General features: G+C 34.8%; 1 protein-coding gene across 2 annotated transcripts in view; it reads right to left on the reverse strand.

Annotated features, from left to right (window-relative positions):
- LOC140157411 (retinoic acid receptor RXR-gamma-like) overlaps positions 1–25,133 on the reverse strand; it is a 70,030-nt gene that overhangs the window by 29,101 nt on the left and 15,796 nt on the right. Inside the window, exon 1 of one of the 2 annotated variants that reach the window (XM_072180595.1) lies at positions 20,839–21,092. The exons of the other annotated variant lie outside the window; for it this stretch is intronic. Coding sequence (XP_072036696.1) covers positions 20,839–20,867 — 29 coding nt within the window. The 5' untranslated portion in view covers positions 20,868–21,092. Of the gene's footprint in view, positions 1–20,838; positions 21,093–25,133 lie in introns of those variants that run through there. 2 annotated transcript variants of the gene reach the window in all.

A 25,133-nucleotide genomic window follows, 5' to 3' on the forward strand; every position in this document is an offset into this window, starting at 1 on the left:
TGATTAATTTGATAACCAGGCAGGTTTGGTTCACCCAGAAGAACTGCTCTGGCGGGGCTTCCTCACCAAAACACACACTGTTTAATTCAAGATATATTCGCCATTAAAAATGATCTGCGCAGAGAAATATTCCTAAGAATTATAAACCCATATGACCCACCACAGTTGGGTTAGTAAAATACCGGTATAATCATTTGAAAATGCAACTTATTTATATATGCATTATGCAGTCATTGCCCTCTACTGTGCGCGCTTGCATACAATACAACATAGCTAGGCAATGTCAATGACTTTTCTATACGACATACATTGATTGTTTTTTTCATAGCATCTTCATAAGACCGTCAGTTTTGATGGGTGGTGGAAACCTGCTAGCAGGGGTTTGGTTGCGATTAAGTAATAATTGCAATTTCAATATTTGCCAGCTTCCATGAAGCTTTTGTATGTAATGTGCATATTGGTTATATATTACTTTGATGGATATTTAATAATTCATTTGGGAGTAATGGTAATAAAAAATAATAATACATGTAATTTCAGAAGATTGGAAAGCGTCGGAAGTATGTTGGTCCATGCATTGCAGATTGTGCCAATGTGTTATCAAAGTATTTTTATTGATGTAATACCAATATTATTTGCAATATATTTTACATCCAGAAAAATACAGCACTAAAATATTATCCTGTAAAAGAAACATAGTTAAAACTTAATCCTTTAGTTACAGTATATAACTGGCATCAGTGACAATAAAAATTTTGATACTTGCACAATTTTTGGAAATAAGGACCAAATGTGTTTTTATGGCATTTTTCGTATGCTTAGCCTTGTCAGTGCCAAGTCTTAGAATTTTGTGACTATATGCTTAGAAAACATGCTAAAATTGCATGCTTTTGGACCACTGCCATGCCCTCAAATTGCAACTGAAATATTAAAATTTGGACTTTTACTGCCAGTTAGAACTAACTATAATGATTTAGCTACTCGAACGTTTCATATTTTGGCAAAACCAGATAAAAGTTTTCCAATAAATTCGTGCTGTTTTTCTGGAATCAAGAGTAGTCATGTCCAAGAATCCATTGAAAGTAATGCATCAAAGTACTATAAATATGCTTCATTGCAAGTGAGTTGTAACTCTTTCCTGAATGAGTTAATGTTTACTTACATTTATCCACTGATCACGGTCAGTGACAATGTACAAAAATCACTTCACAACAGAATTTTCAAGTCGCGTGCATATAAATAATCATTGTACCTAAATTGTTTTTCGTAATGCAAATGCACTTTAAATATCTAAATAAAAGTAACAATTCACTGTTCCGCACAAATCATTTACAATAATATTTAGTACATCTGATGAGACAATTACAGATCTATATAAAAGTGCATTTAAAAGCCAAGCGTATATAGCGTTGTACTTTGTGTTCCATTTCACCGCGTTTTGAAATAACATAATTTGCTCTCGTAATTAAATGACATTCTGTATAATTACATCATATAGAACCTAAATATTATTGCCTGTGCATTCATTCAGACTTATCAAATTAGTAAAAATAGTTACGGAAGTAAGTTTTCTTTTCAGTCGGTTTAGCATCTCTTTTATATTTTTTTTTATAATAGTACCTGTATCTCCTTTAGGCATCCTGTCAGGTTATCACGAATGCCAGTAAGCCATCGCATCGTATCTGGCCACGGACCACGAGCAACACAACGTTAGGAGCTGTTAGGGATATTTCTGCCCAATATGACACTACTATATATATCATTGCACGCATTTTATTTTATTTATATTTATTTATTTATTTATTTATTTATTTATTTATTTATTTATTTATTTATTTATTTATTTATTTATTTATTTATTTATTTATTTATTTATTTATTTATTTATTTACGAGTAGAACTTGTGGAACGAAAGTTGTAACTCCGGGTTTCACGCTAATGCGATCATCAGACAACTGATGATCTGTTGTCTGATGATCGCATTAGCGTGAAACTCAGAGTTACAACTTTTGTTCCATAAGTTCTACTCGTATTATTAGCTCTGCTTTAATGCATCGAGCACTCTGCACGAAGATAGTCACCATTTATTTGAAATATTTGTATTTTCATTCATTAATTCATTCATTTTTTTTTCACTCATCAAAATAGCAAAAAACTATTTTAAAGACTCCCATTAAAAACTTGAACATTTGGGCGCCATTGTGGCCAGTTCTTTAGCAATGATATCACTGGCGCCATATTGCCTAGGCCTATGTGATTTGCATAAAGAATAGATTCCTATTTAGGTCTAAATGTTAATTTTCACTGATAGCTACTGATCACATTATGCCCTTTTAATTTGGAGCCAAACAAATGAGGTAAAACGAAAAAAATTGCTATTTCATTCCAGCGCCTACATTACTCCCAATAAAAACATGAACATTTGGGCGCTATTGTGGCCAGTTCTTTTAGCAATGATATCACTGGCGCCATATTGCCTATGTGATTTGCATAAAGAATAGATTCCTATTTAAAAGTTAGTTTTCACTGATAGCTACTGATCACATTGTGCCCTTTAAATTTCGAACAAAAACCAATGAGGTAAAACGAACAAAATTGCTATTTCATTCCAGCGCCTACAATGCGCGTATTGGCGTAGTTTTACACAGCTAGGAGGATGAACAAACAAGACGTAAGACGAATAGCGATATGCACACAGATTATACGGCAAGACAGGCAGCGCTTACAATGTGCGTATATAATCTTGCCGATCGTAATATAATATCATGATTATTGGCAGAGCTACACGCAGCTGATGTGATATACAAACAAGACGTAAGACGAATAGCGATATGCATACAGTTAATACGGTAGGACTACGACACTGATTCAATGGTAAACATGCACGCGATATGTTTATCTATAGGCCTATCTAGCACTCGATCAGTGCTCAATTTTACTGTAATTAAAGCACTTCAGGCTTAGTCTTTCACAGGGCATTTATGTACACCAATGGACATTACTACAATGGTGCAAAAAATAGAAATTCGAAAAAAAAATGAGGGTGTTGCTGTGGAGCAAATCACACATTATGGCTTTAACCAGTGGGGGGGACTTTTAACATGCAAATTCAATTTTGTCATCATCATCGTCATCGTCGTCATTGCCATCGTTGTCGTGGCGTCGTCATCGAAATTATGATATCATCATCGCAATACAGAAAGCTACAGAACCTCTCACTATAATGTGAAGTATAGTGCCCTACATCCGGGTAACTAGCAACAAAGCTCCATTTTTATTTCTATTTTTTCATACCCTGGATGCGTTAGCTGTAGATGCTCCTGACTTCATATCCGGGTTCATATTCTTTACCCATCCTGCCCGCTGTCTTATTAGTTATTACCCAGCTTCTTACCCAATCGTTTGAAACCTCCTGTTCGATTGAAATACATCTTCTTTACCTATAGCCTAGGCCTATATACAGAAAGTACACACTGCTGTGCTTTAATAATAGGTCAGCAGTGCTCGGTGTACACACCATTTATTCCAAAGTGCAAAGTTAATGTATTTAATAGACAATAACAAAACCGTCAAATATCAATAAAGCTCGTCACATCTGTATAGTCAAAAGTGCAGCTCATATGCGTTGAACTGATGACTGCTTGACGGTGATGTAGACTTTTATTTTTTCACAGTGCAGGATGGGTTGATGAAAGTACGGTCAAGCAGTATAAGCAATGCCAGTCTGACATCTAAGCAGATGCAATCGTCAATACAAAACGATGGTAGATACTACATGGCAGCTATTATTTGCTATAATAGCTGCCTGTAGCACTGTGGGCCAAATATAATACAAGATGTTAAATTCGTTATTTGAAACTATGCTAAAGACTCTTTCCGTCAATAAAATCAAAATCGGTGATTTTAACCATGGATGTGTCAAAATTGCATGTTTTAACAGTTTGTTTTGCTAGAATTGGCGCATGGCATTACAGTTTATCATGTTGAATGTTCGATGACACTAAAGTGCTGTGCTCTCGAGCCACGAATGACTGCCATTGATTAAATGAACATGAATGAAAGTTAAGAGTCACATGGTGCATAACATAATAACCAGCATATGTAAAAAAACGCGTTTATTTATAAATATACATTTTTACATCAATTTCATAAAGTGCATTCGTCTGTCAAAAGGATTTTTCTGGATTAAACGTAGGCTACTAAAGTTATATCACTATGTACCACAATAGCCTCATCCCAATGGCATAGTCCAACAACCTCAATTACATAATCATAGTGCAAAATTTGACCTCAAGTTGCAGAATATGAGTTTTTGTACCCAAATTGTAGAAGGTCATTCAATGAATGTGCAAACGTATTGGGGTTAAAGAACTGTGCCCCTGATAGATGAGCATGTTGTGGATCCAAGTGTATGATATGCATTTCTAACCACGATATCTAACATATGGGCGTATACGGCCGTGTGTCCTGAACTCGCCACCCTTAGCGTTACATGACAAATATTATGAATTTTTACACCAACCGGGTTTCTAATTAGATTATCTCGACAATCATCAACCCTAAACTAGCAAAAGTATACATTTTTTAAAAACTGAAGGCATCAGCAATTCCAATATATACATTTCAACTCATTATACAGGGTGACCTGCAAGTTATACAGGGTGGAATAAAAAAGATTTTGATAAAAAATGGGTCACTCACTGCATTGCTTATTACCAACTTACAGTAATAAACTGGAAGTAAACAACATTCCTTTGGTTAGAGGAAATGGAGAGCCAACTGACTTCGGAAGAAACCAAAATCACAGCTGTTTGGTAATCTCGGAATATAGGGTGTCCCAAAGTATGTTAGATTTTTTTACAATTCAACATATTTTGAACCTAAACATTTCCCCCTAACCCATACAGAAAAAATATGTCCATATTTAGATTCCTTGTCAAATTTCCCTTCAGAAAATCTATACTTTGACTATGATAGGATACATGTAAGTAATAAAAATTTTACAGTAACTTTCAGATTTTGAAGACATCTGCATTACTTACTACAGTGTTTAATATGACAACGGGTAGTTTTGTATGGAAAAGTTTGTATTTTCTACACTAAACCAATCATAAATGATTAAAAACAATTAGTAGAATTGTTTAGCTGTAAGGCCGTGAGTCGTTTAGATGCTAAATAGAGTCCAAATCCAATTTACAGCCTTTACAGAAGCAGATTACGCACTAAAAATACCAATCCCATAGAGTTTGTGTGTACCACATCCCCCACCACCACATCCCCCACCACCGCCACCCTGCCCATTCTGAATTCTATGAAGCACAGTGTCAGTATTAAAAAAGTTCAAGTATTTCTTTTTACAGGGTTGAAAGTGCATTTTATTTAGCAATAAAATGAGACCATAAGCATGACAATAACTTCTTGCTTGATAGAGATATCATCATTTGGTTTGAGTCGACTTTGGCAAAATGTAACGTCGCCACCTTTTTTTTGGTGGCGAGCTCAAGACACACGACCATACACAGAATGAAACAGTTACCAGTACACATGACATAACACCTGTTGCTTCATATAGCAACATGTATAAACAAAATGATGACACCCCGAAAGATAAAATAATCCCTTCTAATGTCATTAATTGATCCCCTAGTCTGATTTTTAGTTAGAATAGTATGGATCCGAAGTGCAGTCACCGGCACCAGTGTACTTGACTACAAACCAACGTTTTCAAGGCGTGATTTAGTTGGCCAATATACCGACAAATTATTTAATCCCAATCCAATGTTTTAATATTATGGCCTGTCTGTCAATCTTAAAGTGCATATAGTGCTCAATTTCATTAAAATATATACCCCCACCGTTTATCATGTTTAGTTAAAAGCTTGCTCAATATGGTGTGAGGGGCGCACCATTATAGATTTCGAGCCAGGGTCGGGGTGGAATAAGAGTTTTAAAAAAAATCGCCCATTTTTTTCGGGGCCCCTTTTCAGATCTTCAAAATTTCAGGACCCCCTTTTTGACATGAAAATTATCGGTCAACTCCATAGAAAAGCATAAACTCAATTTTCCCAGGAAAATTTGTGGTAATTTTTTTCAGGGCCCCTCTTAGGAAGGTCAAACTTTTAAGCCCCCCCCCCTTTATTTTTAATCAGGCCCCTCCCCCTAACAAGTGTTTGTGAACGGTCCTTTGTTATATCCATTTTAATATATGGAGAAGATTGTCACATCAAATTGCAACAACGATAGTCTGGACCACGCATAATAATCTAGATAAAACGGTTAATTGTTATTTTAAGGTCTCTAAAACTATAAATTTTATCTTTTCAAGAGAATCTAAAATTATATTGTATTCGGAAGAAACCGGGTTTCGGTTTTCTTTTAAAACGAAAATTGACCAAGATACGCCCATCACCATTCCCCATGCCTTCGCGTATAGTGTGTTCTTAACAACACTGAACAAAGCTGACTTGATCATGTTGATTATGTGCCTGTTAATTAATCCCCGATGACGCGACTTACAAAATTAATGAAGTACAACAACCCCAATAATTGTAACCAAAAATAAAAATAAAACACATTGGACGCGGTTATTTTTCAACAAACATGACAAATTGTTTATTGTTCGCTCACCTGCATGCATGTAATGGGACTGAAATACAAGGTGGTGAACGTTTTTGCAAGTTGACGTTGCTTTAAATCACGAAATCACATTATCTTCTGGGGAAAATTCAGACATATCATAGAAAGGACCCATTTTAAATGTACATCTTTGGGTATACCCTAATTACAAGGTTGATCACCAAAACATTGTTGCTTGAAAATACAAAAATGCTATCATAAAGAGATCAATTAGAACAACCATAGATACATTTTGGGGAAACAAAACCGAATAAAATTGTTCAGTAAAAAGTATAATACTTCATCAGTATGGAATATATAGATTTACATATTTTTGAAATATGTAAATCTATAATCTTTACTGCGCAGTATTATCATAAATTTAAAAATCATACATTTTGAATTTCGAAGTGCATTAACCTGTCGTGTACTTTGTGAAAACTTTTATTGTTTAGTTACGCTCGCAACTAAAAATTGCTTTAAGGCCTATATTAAGATTATTAATAAGGGTTATATATTTACGCGCCTCTAGATTAATTTTTGGTAATCTGTTGTTGCGTGCCTGATGTTGGGATGGATTAATGTCATGAAGTTATGACAAAACGTTGCTATTAAAAAAACATATACATGTAGTATGAGGGAAACGAAGGAAAACCTGAATATCTTATTAGCATTTTCAATTTATCTAGCTTTTGTGAAGTTTTGTCTATTCGTACATCATTTTGAATAGACCTACTTAAACGAGTGTAATGGATAAATAGCTATAAATGGATATAACGCTTTCAAAATGTCGGACAAATTGTCCAGTATAATTTGGTAAATTTACGGCCTTTTCTTCAATAAGTCTTCGTAATTATGAGTCTTAAATCTGCTGGCATGAGAAGGTTTGTTATAAAGAGGACATGAAAAACAGATAATTTGTCATGTTTTTATATATATGTGGCGATACATAAGGCATGGTTGGGATGACGGGGTCGCTGTACTAATATGAATATCGCATGCATAAATATAAATGTGTCTCTCCACTTTATTTTTAGTGCTTAATGTTTCAAAGATTAAATTATTATTATTATCATATATAAAGGGTAGCCCCGAGGAGAGGATATCTATTATGAAAATAGAATTTATTTGTCCTTATGGAAGTGCATAACACTCATAGGCCTTGTCTTTTAAATATAGACCAATATATAGATAGATATATAGACATGAGCCTCAAAAATATAAAATAATCCAGATTACAAACATCCGAATCAAATAGGCGGTAACGCGCAACGCGTTATATGAGAATTGGGTCTTATTAATTCCGGACCAATTAAGATTCAAATGCAGACGATATAGAAACCTTATAACGTTATTTTTTTTATTATTATGATATAAAATTGAATGAAGAAAGGAGGAGTAAAGACAAATTTGACTGACGCGGGATTTCAACCAGCGACCTCCGGATTGCGAGTCCAGTGTTCCACCACAATCGGAATCCAGGTCACCGGTTCGAATCCCACTTCATCCAAATTGTTTTCTCCCCTTCTTCATTTAGAATTATTACTTGCTCAGTTTCTTTGTTTAATCTTTACATCATAAGTTAAAAGAAAACTTTTTTATAACTTTATTTATGAATATATAATTTTGAAATTGACTTCAGTCAGAGTACTCACACATTTCAGTGTTTCTTGAATTAAAATAGCCAATTCTATTTCGGGTTAATTTCTGAGGCACTTTGCCTTTTGCGGTTGAACTTATTTAAGTAGTGAAATGCAAAATGAATTTGCTAATGGTCTTAGAGGTCACACAATTTGCATCCTCCATCAATATTTTCAAAAGTGCATTTGTCAGCATAAACGTTTCAAATTAATTTTTAGAAGGCTATAACTAGTGCTTGCTGAAGGTGATGTCAATTTGATTAATTTAGGAAGATCTGCAAGTAGAGATAAAGATTTCAAAATAATATTGTATTGGATTCCGTTCTTCTGTAATGAGCTATTCGGGGGTGGGGGGTAGATTTCAAAAGGTGTCACCCGTTCAGGTACATGTAGCCCCATTTGAAATTCACATTCCCTGTGTGGAAGCATAGAATTGGTGAAGGGTAACATTTTCCACAGGGAATGTAGATTTTAAGTGGAATATCCCATAATAATATTAATAATAATGATAATTATAATAATAATAATAATAATAATAATAATAATAATAATAATAATAATAATAATAACACTAACACTAATAATAATAATAATAATAATAATAATAATAACAATAATAATAATAATAAAGGAGAAGCATTATCTCGATATTTCTTATAATCCCTCAAGAATAAAGGATTTTGATTTTTTTTTAATTGCTGGATCTTATCGATTGTAGGGTGTTAACCCTTAGTTTTGAAACTAAAATGATCGCATGTAAAAGTAGATATGTAGCTCTTATCGTATCTACAATTACTCTGCAAGTGAAACTGCTGAAAGTTAGTAGTCCTATTGTTTGCGAAACCAATGGTATCCAGTATTCACATCTAAAATAATAAGTATAAGTCTAGAACTCTTTTGAACTCATGAAAAATTTTCGAGTTCTCGTCATTTTTTGTTAGAAATTTTTAATAATATTTTTGTATGATATAGGTTTCGCTGGCTTTGATATAAAGCGTCAGTCACCAAACTTCAATATTATACATAAATTGTTACTATGAAACTTACAATTAAATTGAAATAATCGTCTTTTGATCGCAAATTTTAACAGTTCTTTTTACGACAAATTTTATAGATATGTCTACAATTTTGTCTATTTATATACCTGATCATAAAACAAAATGTTTATAGTAATAAGTGCCCTGAACTTCACTTCCAACAGTGCAAAACTGTAATATTTGAAATAGTATATTTCCCAACTTCCTCAGTATCAGCGACACATCATCTTGACCGCAAACCGCGCGCGTACAACTCACGCCGTTCGCACGTATACATGACCCCCATGCACCGCACTTTTCTTGAAGTGAAAATATGATTTATGATATGAACGGAATAGGTCATACACTAATCTGTGTCCTTTGCATAGTGCATTACACAGCCACGGGTAATTGCTTAACTCATTGCAAACCACACTACAATACAATATATTTTGTCACTCATTGTCAATAACAATTTTTGGTTACAAATTTGACAAATCTGTTTTAGGACTGTAATATTGCCATAAAGTGAAACATATATAAAATATTTAATAGTTAATTAATTTATTCCAACGATTCATTAACCATCAACGCTTTAAAATTGTACTGGTATAACGTCTTTCTTACCAGTCTGCGACGCCACAAAGTGCTAACACACTCAATGTACTTGTAGTAGTTCGTTGTACTATTCGAGTGAAATTCAAACCGTAGAATTGAACGCGAAACTGTGAAATGGTAAGTCTCCGTACTTTCTTTCGCAGCCAACCCTAGTCATGTAACTTGCTAACTCGTTTTATTTTAACCCATACGTGCTGATGCTCAATTCATGTAATAAAATAGTCTTCTTAATACACAAAAATATCGCAAAATAGTTTTATAGAGTTTAATTTGACGTACCAAATGTCTTCAAATAGGTACAAATATACCTAGTATTGGTCCACTCCAATATAAGATGGATGATTGAATCTTGGTAACCTATGATATTAGTATTCGGTGAATTAAACATGCTAGCCTGAAGCCAAGTGTAAAACATTCATGTGTAATACATAAATGATGATGTCCTGCTTTGAACCTTTTTGTTGTCATTTTTTTCAACTCGATGATCACTTTCTTCGCTTCAAGGTAGAGAGATTTTCACTAAACACCGATTATTCATTGATCGATTCAGAGATGTCAATGCACTCAACAACCAAGTTGAATGGTATATATGAGTCAATGTAAAAACGAAGTGTTAATGCAATAACATAGGGGAATTTATCATTATTTATTTATTTATTTATTTATTTATTTATTTATTTATTTATTTATTTATTCATTTATTTATTTACAAATTTCAAAGTATAGACCTCTGGAAAGGCAACCGTTACTCTGAGTTTTACGGCATACCCTCACTTTCGATCATTGGGTACTCGATCATGTACCCGATCATCAGACGGATGATGATCGGGTACCCAATGATCGAAAGTGAGGGTATGCCGTAAAACTCAGAGTAACGGTTGCCTTTCCAGAGGTCTATACTTTGAAATTAGTTTTTACGCTCTCCTGCAATGGGATTTAGCACTCATAGCAAAGATAGTACTAGTATTCATCAATTTATTTTTAATCATTTACCCATTTATTTTTAGTATTGATAAATTGATCTATCTATTTATCAATTTTGATTTTATATTTTAATTAATTTACCAAGCACTGATCTTTAATTAGTTATTTAATTAATATTTTCTTGACAATAAAGTTTGTCGACGACACAATTTTTCATCTCTGTAATCAGTCATTATCATTCATATTATTTTCATATCATTTTATACATATATGATATGGCAAGGCCTCTTCTGTTCTCGTCATCATCAGACAGTTCAGACTGAATATATAGGTCACATTAATTTTATACACATTCATTTATGATATAAACTTTATCATTAATTCAATAATGTTCGATTTATATGTCTCGGGATCATTAATCTCTTGTTTATGATCTGTTCAAGCAAATGCTTTAAATGAAAAATACATAGACAGATGTTAAAAGTACAAGAAACATGTGGGAACGTCAAATGGCACAGTTGCTATTCAATCATTAGACAGACTGGTTTCAAAATGCCGTAATATTCACTTACGAAGTAGTGGCGTAACTTTCGCAATCGAGGGGGAAACTGGCGACTGGAGAAATATCTGCAAGGGGGTCTCACTGCCACCAGGGGTGCCAAATGGGGGTCATAGTATCGATCCTCCATCGCAGCATGTACAAACGGTCATCATTTGGGGGTGGGGGGGGGGGGTGAGGGAAGGATCCAATAACGGGCCACTACAATAAAGATAGGTTTCATAATTAAAAGTTAAAAGTACAAGAAACATGTGGGAACGTCAAATGGCACAGTTGCTATTCAATCATTAGACAGACTGGTTTCAAAATGCCGTAATATTCACTTACGAAGTAGTGGCGTAACTTTCGCAATCGAGGGGGAAACTGGCGACTGGAGAAATATATGCAAGGGGGGGGGGGCTCACTGCCACCAGGGGTGCCAAATGGGGGTCATAGTATCGATCCTCCATCGCAGCATGTACAAACGGTCATCATTTGGGGGTGGGGTGGGGGGGGGTGAGGGAAGGATCCAATAACGGGCCACTACAATAAAGATATAGGCTTCATAATTGCCAAGTACAATCGTGATATTGCGCAGATCAGGTCTGACGAAGTTCAGCGCGAAAACAATACGAATATAAAAATTATGAACATCATACAGTTATAACCAAAATAAATTCTGATTCAATTATGAATGTTGCTTCCTAAAAAAGTTATAAAATTTTAGTAAAATCCAAAAGTTATGTTAAAAGTCTGTCGGTTGTTATTTTCATTGTGGGACAAGTTTGGGTCGATCCTTCATGTAATTATTTCGTGTAAGCTAATCCTAACCCTAATCATAACCCTAACCCTAACCCTAAACTAACTCTAACCTTAACCCTAACCCTAATTTCGTGTACAATTACATAAAGGAATAACCCAAGTTTGGATTATATATCGCGGGCGGCAGCTTTTGATTAGCCCAATCTGTCCACCTTTAAATAAATCTCAAGTGTCGCCGTGCCCTTACGTTAACCCTCTATCTCATTCACCCTTCCTAGTGTTGGGCGGTAACATTGCACTTATTTGACAAGTAGATTTGATTTCAATTCTCAAGCACCAAATAATGTCACAGTGATGAGCAAACTCTGGCAGCCTGCTCGCTATATAGCTGTGTACTTTTGTCACCTGGTGTCCTATCTATACATAAAATGGATGACTCCACATGAGAGAGTGTGATCTGGATTAAAATGCTTCAATACGATCTCACGGGATGCGTATATCTATTTACACGGTACTCGAATCCGCATCCGGAAAATGATCGCGCAGTTAGCGCGTTTCTTGTAAGTGCGTTACAGTGCGTGTATGGCGCGTTGCCATGTGCGTGTTGAGAGCACGAAACACGATTGGATCGCACGCATCGCGTATATTCATGAGGTTATGAATACGTTTTAAATTTCAGCACAAAATAGCACATAATATTTGTTAGCTATCATTATTTTGGTTGTTGTTTTTCTTATTTTAATTTATGATTGACCAAAATAGCTGTAAAGACCCGGGTTCTATAATGCATGTAAAACAGTGTTCAAAGTACAAAATATATATAGTTTTAAAATGTAAGATTGGAGGTATGGCCATGATTAACAGACAATAATAGTTTGTATGCAACGAAAAAACCCTTTACCATACTAACGGCATGACATCATTGTCCTACTCAACGGTAACACTTGCACATACATGTATGCATCATTTATAATTGATTGTGAATGTATACAGAGAAGACACATAAGACACCAATTTATTCATTGATCGATTCAGAAAATGTCATTGTACTCAACAGTCAAGTTCATGGTGGCATGCTGCATGAGTCAATAACAGGACCGATGTTAATGCTATCGTATAACATTTACATGTAGGCCAAATGTTGATACATGCTCTCCCACAGGAATTACAAATCGGAAAATAATATGCATTTATTTTTAATTTAATAGCCATTTCGGTGTTTGTTTGTTTTTGTTTTTTCAATCATTGATCTACTTATTTTTGTGTTAATTTATTTACATATTTATCAATTAATTTCTTAAGTTATTTACCCATTTACCAACCTCATTTAGGCTACTAAATTTGTTTGTACCATGTATAAACATTATAATGAATGAATGTATCTATGACTAGGTATACTTAGTATACCGTGTGGATGATCAGCAAGTCTCTCATGACAATCTCTGTATCAAGAGCATATACCATGTCTACACAATGATCTGACTAGCTTTAGATGCTCATCGAGCTACACATACATGATTTCCATAAAATTAACACCGGTAACATGGAATCAGACAGACTTTGACATCAAAGAAGAGATGGCCCGAATAATATGTACAGATTTTTCGTAGCATGATGCAGTCATGTCTACAGTAGAATTCACCACGACCTTTGCAGGACTTAAACCCCATTAAAAGCTATTAAAAAAGATAACACTCATTGAAAACAGCTCAACTATGTTACATTAGATCTTCTCTGGTTAAATCCACACACACATGTGTCTGTTTTACCTGTGCAATGAACGATTATAAAGCAAACGCAAGGTAACAATTACTGTGTGGCCTTTGTTCACGAAATGAGACAATACTGTGCATATTGTTAACCACATTCTTGAAAATGAGAAACATAATGGCTGTGGGCCGTAACACGGTTTGGAAATAATTGTCTGTCGTTTACTTATCCTTCCTAAAACACCAAAGTGCGAATATTTCCAAACACCTAAATTAGCTAAAAATTTAGGACATGTTACAAAACTATATTTTCTAGAATTTCAGAAAAGTACTTTTAATATTGGCCGGTTATTTTTCACACAGCGACGTTAACTAGGCAATGTACTATTACCTATAACATACACTAAAGTGCAAATATTTCCAAACATCTAAATTAGCTAAAAATTTAGGACATGTTACAAAACTATATTTTCTAGAATTTTAGAAGAGTACTTTTAATATTGGCCGGTTATTTTTCACACAGCGATGTTAACTAGGCAATTACCCATACTTGTGTATTGTGTATAGGAAAACGGACAGTAACTGCAGTATGGATATTTTGACATAATAGTTTCCGAAGACAAACCTCTTCAAATTATGATTTCTATATACATGGTAAAACTGGTCATAACGCCGGGTCATACATGTAATGCAATTAAGTCATCAAACTTTTTATTCGATCGGTGTGATACTGTGTCACCATCCATCACTACATATTGATTTTGATTGTTTCAAGTTTGTCAGTAGCATGAGTAGTGTACTGTACACTGACTGTACACATTATTCTGTTATTGTAGTAGTTAACTTCCAATCTCTTTTGCCTACGAGCATCACATTGCTCATGTTGCTTAAATTAACAGTACAATTGTGCTCGACAAATATGGTTTACTTCAATCAAAGGTCCAACTTACAACATAACACTACAATGGTTTCACCGCAGGAGGATTATCTCCTGTTATCTTCAATAAGTAATAATCTTATGGCAGTGAAATAGCGGTAGTGTGATGTTGTACATTTAACCTACGATTGAAGTTAACCATACTCGTCGAACCCTTTTGTACTGTGTTTTCGGTAACGTTGCCGATTAACAAATGTTGCTGTAACTTCCAAATGAGCACATGTATAATGAATTAATGCTCATTCAGCATAAACGTAACACCATGTACCAGTAACATGGAATCAGCCAGAATTTAAAAAAGAATAATCCGAAAATGTGCAAATTTCCATTTGACATAACAGTTTCCGAAGATTATTATGGATGCCTTCTATGAGCTGGTTATATTAACCCGGGATATTAACGCAAGTCAGTGAAATTGTCTCCGAACATGGCGTGATAACATAACAATATCATCATCCATCACTATACATCTGAGTGATTTTGATTGATCTCTCGGTAATATTGCAATTTATTCTACTGTTTTCATGATTGTTTTAGTAGTCATTCCAAAGTTAAACTTCCAACATGTCTTTTGCCTGTCAGTGTCATCGTGCCAATCCCACCCTTTATTATCTCGTATCCTCCATCCGTGTTCATGCATCATATTGGTCCTGAACACAATGCAAAGACACTGTCAAGTATGCACCGGTGCAACAAAGTATGTAATTACTTCGCAGCCATTGTTCTCACAAAAAGTCACAATTTTTGAGATATTTTCACAACATATCACGAGCAATCTCAAGAACCGCTGTACCAATACTGGTATTGTTTGTACTCATTTAAATACATTTTTCAAGCTGATTCCAAATATGGTCATGAAAATATACAATTCTAAAAATTTTCGAATTTTCAAAGAAAATTTTAAACTTGTCGTCTGCAGTTAAGAGGTTAAGATTAATCGAAAACGATAAATTGCATTATGACCAAAATTGGCCTTTTTTGATTTTCACAATGGGAAAACCACGGAGTATGAAAAGAACCAAAGATGTGTAGTTCTGGATCGCTCATCCATTGAGGCAATTAATGCTAATATATCATGTCCAATGACAGCTTAGGTTAAAAAGGACACGATCAGGGAGATACATTTAGTTCCAATTAATCACATACCATTTTGTTCTTTCAATAATAAATCTTCCCAAGACTCCGCCATGGTGCTTTTCTGGAATACATGTACATACAGATATGTCAAATACAATATGGCAACTTGACATGTTCATGCACGGTGTCAAGTTTCGAATTTCAAAGGCAATATATATTTCGAATTCCGTGTCCATTTTTAATGAGTTCAACCAGAGTTCAAACATGTTATCATGCTCGCTGGTCAATGGAAGTAGTAGATTATTGTCCGTACATAATTTGGCGGCGGAGAACAATCTCGACTTGAGATTGGCCTTTGCAGTCAGCCAGCAGGTCGTGCAGCGAGCGTCTAGTTTCTAACTTCCACGACCCGTGCACACAGCGTGACCTCGGTAGCTCAATGCAGTTGCGTGGTCGAAACCCCAAATTGGAGTTCAAATTTCTCCTTAAAATATTATAAAATAATTTGCTTTTCTGCAAAATATTATATCTATATACTATATATTAGTGTTTGATGATAAAATTATGGCTTAAAACATATTTTGGAAGGTCAAACTTACCTCGGAAAAAATCATATGATTCGCCTCAAATTTCAGTCAAGAAATGTGGTTATTTTTCACATAATATCGGATCATGATCCAGAAAAAACACAATATTTCCAAAGTTTGATCTGTTTTCCACGTAATACAAGTATTCAATTTACATGAACTATTTCCGCCCGGATAATAACACGAAAAATACCTCAACTGTCGACATCAAAATTATTTTCGTCCATGACAGAATCTAACACGAGGATAATTGTTTATCAGGTCACGACAGAGGTCAAATTTTGCGTTTACGTCATGCAAATAACCGATTGTGATTGGTCGATTGACATACAAGATCATGAATATTCAAAATTACGATAGGTAAATAAACCGGAAATAAACAATGAAGCAAACAAGCTATGTTTACCATTTTACGTGCAGCTGAAGTAATTAAAAGAAAAGGAAATGTTGAAGTGTATGCATGAAAAAAATGTAACCAGGTGGAAGTGGGGAACATTACGCTAGTTCTCCTTTATTTACTTGAAGCATGAAGCTTTGCACTGCAGAACTACGGCGATCGCGATCATTTTATTATGATCGGGGTCAAAACAGTAAGGTACCGTTCACAAAGACTTGTTGGTTGGGGGGGGGGTGCAAAAATTTCATCACGAAACATTTTCGGGGCCCCCTTTTCAGATCTCAATAATTTCAGGCCCTCCCTCATTTTTAATATGAAAATTATAGGTCAACCCCATACATAAATAAACTCAATTTTCCTGGGAAAATTTATGGTCATAATGTTCAGCCGCCCCCCAGGGTCAAAACTTTTAAGCCCCCCCCCCCCCATTTTGTATGAGCACCCCCAGGCCTAACAAGTGTTTGTGAACGGTCCCTAAGCTTAAATTGATTGAATGGATGTCACACTGCCAGGCAAGATACCACACTCTTTTCTAGAAAGATCTGGGGAAATGGAATATGTTATATGTAGACCCTATTTCTTGCACTCTTGCATCTTCAGCCCAAACTAACTTGACTTTGTTCTTGTTTAAGCAGGCTTCAATGGTTTTATCAAATATTCTGGGGTAAATCAGGGATGGGTAAATCAATGATGCAACATCACACTATCATACATAAAAGTTGCGGAATAAAGCAAGATATTATTGGTCCAGCTTCGGTAAACCATGGGTAAACACACTCAGGCTCCCGGGCTCAGGCTAAGCTGCATACGGTTACCACACCTGTGGGGTAAATAGCCATATAACGGCTACAAAACACTCCATTTTGAAAATTATTTTTTATTAAAAAGAAAGCATTTCACTTTTTAAATTTCTGAAACAGTTGTTTTATTTCTTTTAACTTCTAGCGGTACAAACTGAATAATCAAATTACTATGGTATTTACATTTTGGAAGAGATTTATACAAATGCAATGCATTGGCAGATCATAGTCCTTCGAGAATGACCTCAGCTATGGGGGGGGGGCTCGGCGAAGCCGAGCATGTTCGGCAAAGCCGAACAACGAGGCCGAAGGCCAAGTCGCCTCGCTATTAATAGATTTTAACCTTAGCCGATAGTCATTCTTGAAGGACTAGCAGATCAATGAATTACTGGGCTTGATAAAACAATATTTTTCAAAAGCTGATCCTGGATAGGAAAATTGCTAAAATTCATTGTGGACATTTTCGTACCGGTACCCAACACAAGGGCATACAGCGCAGCTGCAACATTTTCAGAACCGACTAATCGTGTTTGTGCAATAACAACTTTTCAAGTTTTCGCGTCTGCGTTCTACGCTGTATACCCCATGTGGGAAAGTTCTACGATGAACAGGAATTAACTAATTTTCATATAGATAGTTTATAACATGAAGGTGAAGCCGAGTCAAATGAACAATCCAAATCTGATGTAAATTTATGCAGGCAATTGTTCAACTATACAATGCAATAATATTTTCTTGCCGTTTTAAATATAACTGTGAGGCAACCCCAAAAAAGGTTGTTTTACGAGTGCATAGACTTTTAAATTAGTGTCGGTCGGTCAGGACAATTTTTTGCAAACATATTTTGAAAATTTCAGTCAAAATCAATAAATTTAGGCAAAAATAAATAAGGCTGATTTTACACAATAATTTAGCACAATAAAAAAAGAAAATGATTTGTGATTTCAAGCTCAGTACCTGATATTTTAAATTCGTTGACGATGAAGTATTTCCATTGTATTCCATAACCATAATTAATAAATCAAGATCATCGTATTTATAAACTAAATATTTATTGTTCGGATTTGTTCCATTCTACGTTCCAAGCCTCTGATTTCTTTCTGCAGTACGGTGCAGGTCCAGGAATAAAATTCACAATTCCAACCACAAGACGACGCACGTCTTTGACGTCATTTCTCATCAAATACCGTCTCGGTCTCAGTCAGAGATTTGCTTCCATAATTTACAATTCAACAGTCCCCTTAAAAATAATGACAGTCTACAGTCATGACAGTGTTTTAGAGATATTTAAATATGAATTGTAGTTCCTCATCAACCACTGAAGTGCCATGTTTGTCTCTGTTGTTTTCCTCTTTGTTGTGCGGTTTTTCGTGCCTCCCGTCACGCGTCACAGATCCTGGAATTGTAAATAATATAAGATAGAACAAATAAATTAATAATTAATTAATTATTTAACAAGATAAAATAATTATAAACTTCAAACAATAACGATTTAAATTAAATTTGCAAGCCATATTATTAATGTAAAATGCTCCACATTGCTAGCTCCACAATATTATAATCATTGATTGATTTCGAGTCCATTTCAAAATCGACCCCAATTGCAAATCGTGTTTTTGCAAACTGAACCAAACCACGATGTAATGAATTTGGTATCACACGAAAGCTTACATCCTTCGCTACGTGACTAATTCACTCGTTTTTTCACATCGAATTCCGCCCGGATAATAACACGGTTTGAAGATTCCAAATTTCAACACCCCAAATTTTCATCGGAACAACTTTTCATCATCAAACAAGAACAAAAACATGTCGAATTTGGTATCATTCTACGGCAAATTTTGTAAACAAAACTACTCACCGTCCATGTTGACTCTGCTTTTGCACTAGGGGTCACAAATCGCCCTCAAAAGTTCAGACATAGTCTTTTGGTCCAGTCGCAAAGCGACTGATTATAGCGAACTCGCTGTTAGAAAATCGGTGACCTCGACTGTGTGTGTGTGACCTGCTGGCTGACTGTTTGCATTTGTAAGAGTTCGGAAGCAATTTTTTCACTCGAATTGTTTCTAATATAAGAGCAACATCATTATAACATCTTATGGACAAAGCCACCACCAAATAACGCGATTACACATGACTGTATCCAAATAATCATTAATGCAGTTTAAAAGCATTTTAAAGATTGTGTCTCTCGCTATTAAAAGGCAATAAGAGTACTAGTATTTAGATCTTGCTTAATGTAATGACATATCTGTTCGTATTTAGTGGATACGTATTTAATTGTAGTAATGCTTTCAGTAGTATTGGTAGCAATTTCAATAAACACTGATAAATATGAAATAGGTAGACCAAATAGTCATGATAGTAATATACCATACAGGTTTTACATCCACATATTTACAGCACTGAATAAAACACCCGCGGTAAAACCAAAATGTATCATTTTCACAGCTGCATTTGTGATATTAATAATTTGCATGTAAAATTGTCACTTTTCTTGCTAATTTGTATTTTAATGGTTTATTGGCGCAATTCACAAAATGTTAGTATGATATTCACGGCAGATGTGATAAGTTTAAATGGTTTTGCTGTATTAAGTTGGTACCTTTCAATTACATGCTCCAGATCCTGATCTTTAACACGTTTATTAACTAACTCAACTTATTGCGAAAAACTGAATTTGATATAAAAATTTCGGTTTATCCTTAGTGTAAGAGAGCACGAAATACTAATAGGATTAGAGTTAGGGTTAGGGTTAGGAATTAGGGTTAGGGTTGGGGTAAGGGTTAGGGTTAGAGTTGGGATTTGTTTGATATTCTCTTAAGGATACACCAACATTTCGGTTCGTACCACCAAAAATATTCAAATTCAAATTTAAATATAAATAATCATATACTTTAAAAGTAACTACATAAATACCTAGCAATATATTTACAATGTGTTAACATATCCTTTATACTAATTCACAGTACCCTGTGTGTGTATTTGTATATCCAATCACAAACTTTAATACAAAGGCCGTCGCGTCCCCACCAATGTATTGCCATGCATTTAAATCAAAAAGACTGCAGAATTCACACAATTGAATCAACAATCAAGTGTATTGCTTAACTTAATAACAGTCAAAATAATATGGGACATTCACTGACATAAATGATATCAAAGTTTCAAACATGTTATTAAAAAACAATATCAACATTAAGCAAATTAATATTCACCCGTTGTATGTAGTTTCGTTCATCTTCATATAGTTCTGCAATTCCAAACTGGCAAATATTTTGGCAACTTTCAAATGCAGCAGCAAATTAAATCTGGTCGAGGTATGACATTCCTATAGCACAGTCGTATATCGAATTTGTAACCCCAGTAAAACAGCAAATAGCTTTTATGCTTGGAGCAAGCAGGCTCCTGCCAGAGAGTGTGTGAACTGACTCGACTCGACACTACTAATAATACAATAGGTGCCTGACTCGCTAACGCTACTACAATGAATAGGTTGCTAGATTCACTGACTGATTGCGCGTTATGAACTTTGCCCCTACATTATACTGGAAATTGCGTTAGCTGGTAAAGTGTTTCTAGATGTTGATTTACAAGTATGGGCGCTTTATGAGCGGGAATTCGTAAATGTCGATTTTTAAATCTTTTAAATATATTTTCCTTACAATTATGTCTAAAATTTGACAAATATTATGTGTAAAAGTCACAATTTTAGTTGAAATTATTTAATTTATCAACCACAGACGTGATGTGTCCAATAGAGTGTGCGTATATGATAATTTCTGACTGCTTGCCGTGTCTTTTAGTTTCGATACCTTCCTGCGACCTAAGCAATTTGCCTTTTGCTTGTGATAAGTTTTGGAGAGCATTATAATTAATCATTTGCTATACAAAAATTGCCTAAATTATTGGTATCAATTATTTTTGGTACATAATATCTGCGGATTGGTTGATGCCTCTGTAGTGATGCCCGGGGTGCATGATTGTCATTATATTAGTCGTAAATATGCAAATGTATAGTTAGTTATAACCAATTAGCCTAACATATTGAAATATCATGCTAGATATTCCGTTTGGAAGACTTGCGAGGATAGTGGTCTGTATGCTCTAGAAACACTGACAAATATCGATGTGATTAATTGAGTTGTTGTCAATGCAGACTGCTCCAGGAGCTAGTATAACTTTGTTGCTGGGCATAGCCCTACAGCCTCCCTACTATCCAAGAACCGCGAAAACCCACTAACCGCTCCACCCGATTAGCAGTCTGGGTTTAGCAATTCTCTGGATATAGCCAGGTTTTATGATATAGCATGGTTCAAGTTGGACCACCACAGTCAAAAAGTAGTAGTAGGGCTAGCTGGGCAGGGTTTACGGTCGGGTTCTAAGCACTCCAGGATCACCGTGTGTTGGCGATAACTAAATTTTGTATATCGACACTGGTCAGTGTTTCTAGAACATAATATCCCAGACATCTGAAACTTCTGTGTTATTGTTGGACGGTTATAATAAATTGGCCATGTTGTTGGCCACATTCAAATGAAACTTTGCTGGCAGCTACTAGCTGCTACTTTTCATTGTTAATCTAACAACAACAAAACATGTTTACGAGTGTAGCATGTATTGGCAATGATTGGCTTTACTGATCATAATTTACGTTTAAAAGAATCAATTATGTGTCCAATAAGTTACATTAATTAAAATTTTGGAGAAGTGAAACTTAAATATAATGAGGGATGATTCCCACGAATGATACAGAATTTATGATATGTATGAAACGCTTACATTAAACTTCCATATAATTTGTATGAAACGCCTAAAAACAGTAGGCTACTAAATATTTTAATATGCATATCGCTGGTAAATGTGTAATTTTGATTTTTTGAAATTTGTGATATAATACACATTTTATGGCAAATTGTTGAACGCCTTTAAGCAGTAATAAAAGGTGTAACGGTCTTGAATATTTTAATACATTTCAGAGATTTACTCAAGAATTTTCTTTTAGCATGGTCTAAATTTTTATTTGCGAATACTTTAATTGTTTAATTAAACTAGCAATTAATATTTGATTATATAAACGTGATTCTATATTTATGATCAATTCATTAATTCAAGAATATTAAAAATTGAATTTTGTGTAACAATTCCAGGTGGTTGTTCATACGTGTGATTTGGACAGGTGAATACGGTTCAACGGGAGTGATTGACCGCGGCTATAACCCACTCACTTCTATGCAAACAACACGCTAAAAAATGTGCAAAATTGCCAACAAATTACTCTCACTTTCTATCATTTTATGATTGAATTTGACATCTTCATAAAAAATTGTAGTCAAATTGGTACAAATATGACTTTATTTGGTTCAGTGATTAGACTTTGAAATTTGGGTACAAATCATTCAATTCGGTGATTTTTGTTGTAGTGAAAATGGCATGCAAACTAAATGACGTCATCTATCATTTACCATGCAACCTAGGACAGGTCAGTCACCTTCTAGCCACGCAATAATTATGATTAATTGTGAAAAGGAAAGATTTTTTTCAATCATAATTGAAGTTGTTACCATGAATGAATGGAGTGATTGCTTCCTTGCATCGTGGTTCATACCCGATATATTTTCTCTATTATATAGCTATAGAAATGTTCAGACGATAAAATATATTAGGTTTTCACAATTTTCGCTAACCATTTCTTTATTTTATTATATTTTTACTTATTCACGGTATAAACAACCAGCAAAGAGCAGAAAAATGCTGGCCTTACAATACATCAGCAAGATAAAATACACTCAACACAATATAAAACATGGCATTTTCCTATTCTTGCTTGCATCTAAATTAAGATGTTTTTCCAAACAATTAAAAAAAGGGGTTCAGTGACTTTTTATTTCCAATATGATCTAGTAATAATGGTATAATTTGATAATTATAATTGATGTCCTTAGTTATAATTTCCTACTTCAATTGTGCGAAACGAACTGTGAATATAATGTAAACGGCCTTGTTATGCGCGATAGCCATACGGCTTCAACATAATAAGTCCAAGTTTTGAGATATTATTTTCTCAAAATATCAAGAGCTATCTCAAGAACCACTGAACCAATACTAAACTTGTTTGTACTCATTTTAATGCATTTTTCATTCTGATTCCAAATATGGACATGGCAATGTACAATTTTGACATTTTTTAAGGACTGAAATTTTTAAACATAATTTGAAACTTGTCGTCTGCAGTCGACACCATTGTGGTAGCCAAATACTGATTTTGAGATCGCCTGCATTATATTCACCAATGTCAGTGTTTTCATTTTTCAAGTTCGTTCTTGTCCTCTCTCTTTTAGAAGTCAACTCCATTTTGTAGTGGTATGTACCCAAGTTCACCTACCAGCATACCAAGTTTACCTGCTGGTCCTTGTATTCATTCATTTGAGGTCTATAGAGTGTTTTCATTTTCTGTGTTCAACAATCTTCAACCTAAGCCCTATGCCCCTACTCGAACAATGAGTCTCGATCTTCAAAATTGTGAACGCCACAGGCAGTGTTAACACTTTACACATGTTGTAAAAATTTCTACAGGATGTACATGTAATGTACAAACATGTAACGAAATGAGATTGATCACGATGTAGTATCTGGAACTGGAAGCATCGGGATCTGAGCTGAAGCACAGCTATTAGCCCTGATATTGGAACATCATATTATCTGTGGCTGAAGTAACTTTACCAATCGCGAGCTGCTGTACCAACAGCTTGTCAAATTTTGACCATAATTCATAAAACTACATAATACAATACTTTTACTTTAAAACTCAAAATGAGTAAGTTTGCCTTATTGCTATATGAATTTGTTTAATGTTTCATTTATTCCCATTCCGCAGAAACAATAGTAGATTTGTTTGCCCCTTTTTGTAAGCATTTTTTTTAAAAATTCAGCGCACATCCAGAGTCAAGAACGTTTAGATGTTTGACATTTCCGAAAATATAAATTAAAAGTTGTCTCTATAAGACTCGTATAGTCGTATTGAGTAGGTTAATGCCTAGTAAATTGTGGATTTGACTATATGGTAACCGCAGGATGAACCCAAACTGAACTGTATAATTGCCCCCTGTCTGACGTTATAGTACAAACAAGTGTGAACTTGGTATGAAAGCCACAGGGTTGGCATGGTGTACGCACGCGTGTCTCTGACCCGACCTGACAACCAGGTGAAAATAAATTTGTCTCAAGACACAACAAGATATTTTGGTAATTTATAAATCATTTCGGAAGCTGTGTTTGTACTGGTATACTCATGTACATGTATAGGTAAAACAAAGTTTATTCACAGCTAGATCAGAATCGTTTAGAATCTACATGTTGGGAACTTGGGATGCCACAAACTCGTGTTTTCTTTCTTTCTTTGTTTTCTCAGTCTTATTTTGGATCCGATGAAGTGCAATATTGAGCTATTCCAGTTGAAATCCATACACCCCCTGCGGAAGACATGAATCTTCCACACAGCCCGGCCACGCAG

This window comes from Amphiura filiformis, chromosome 7, assembly GCF_039555335.1.
Source record: "Amphiura filiformis chromosome 7, Afil_fr2py, whole genome shotgun sequence".
Classification (NCBI taxonomy): domain Eukaryota; kingdom Metazoa; phylum Echinodermata; class Ophiuroidea; order Amphilepidida; family Amphiuridae; genus Amphiura; species Amphiura filiformis.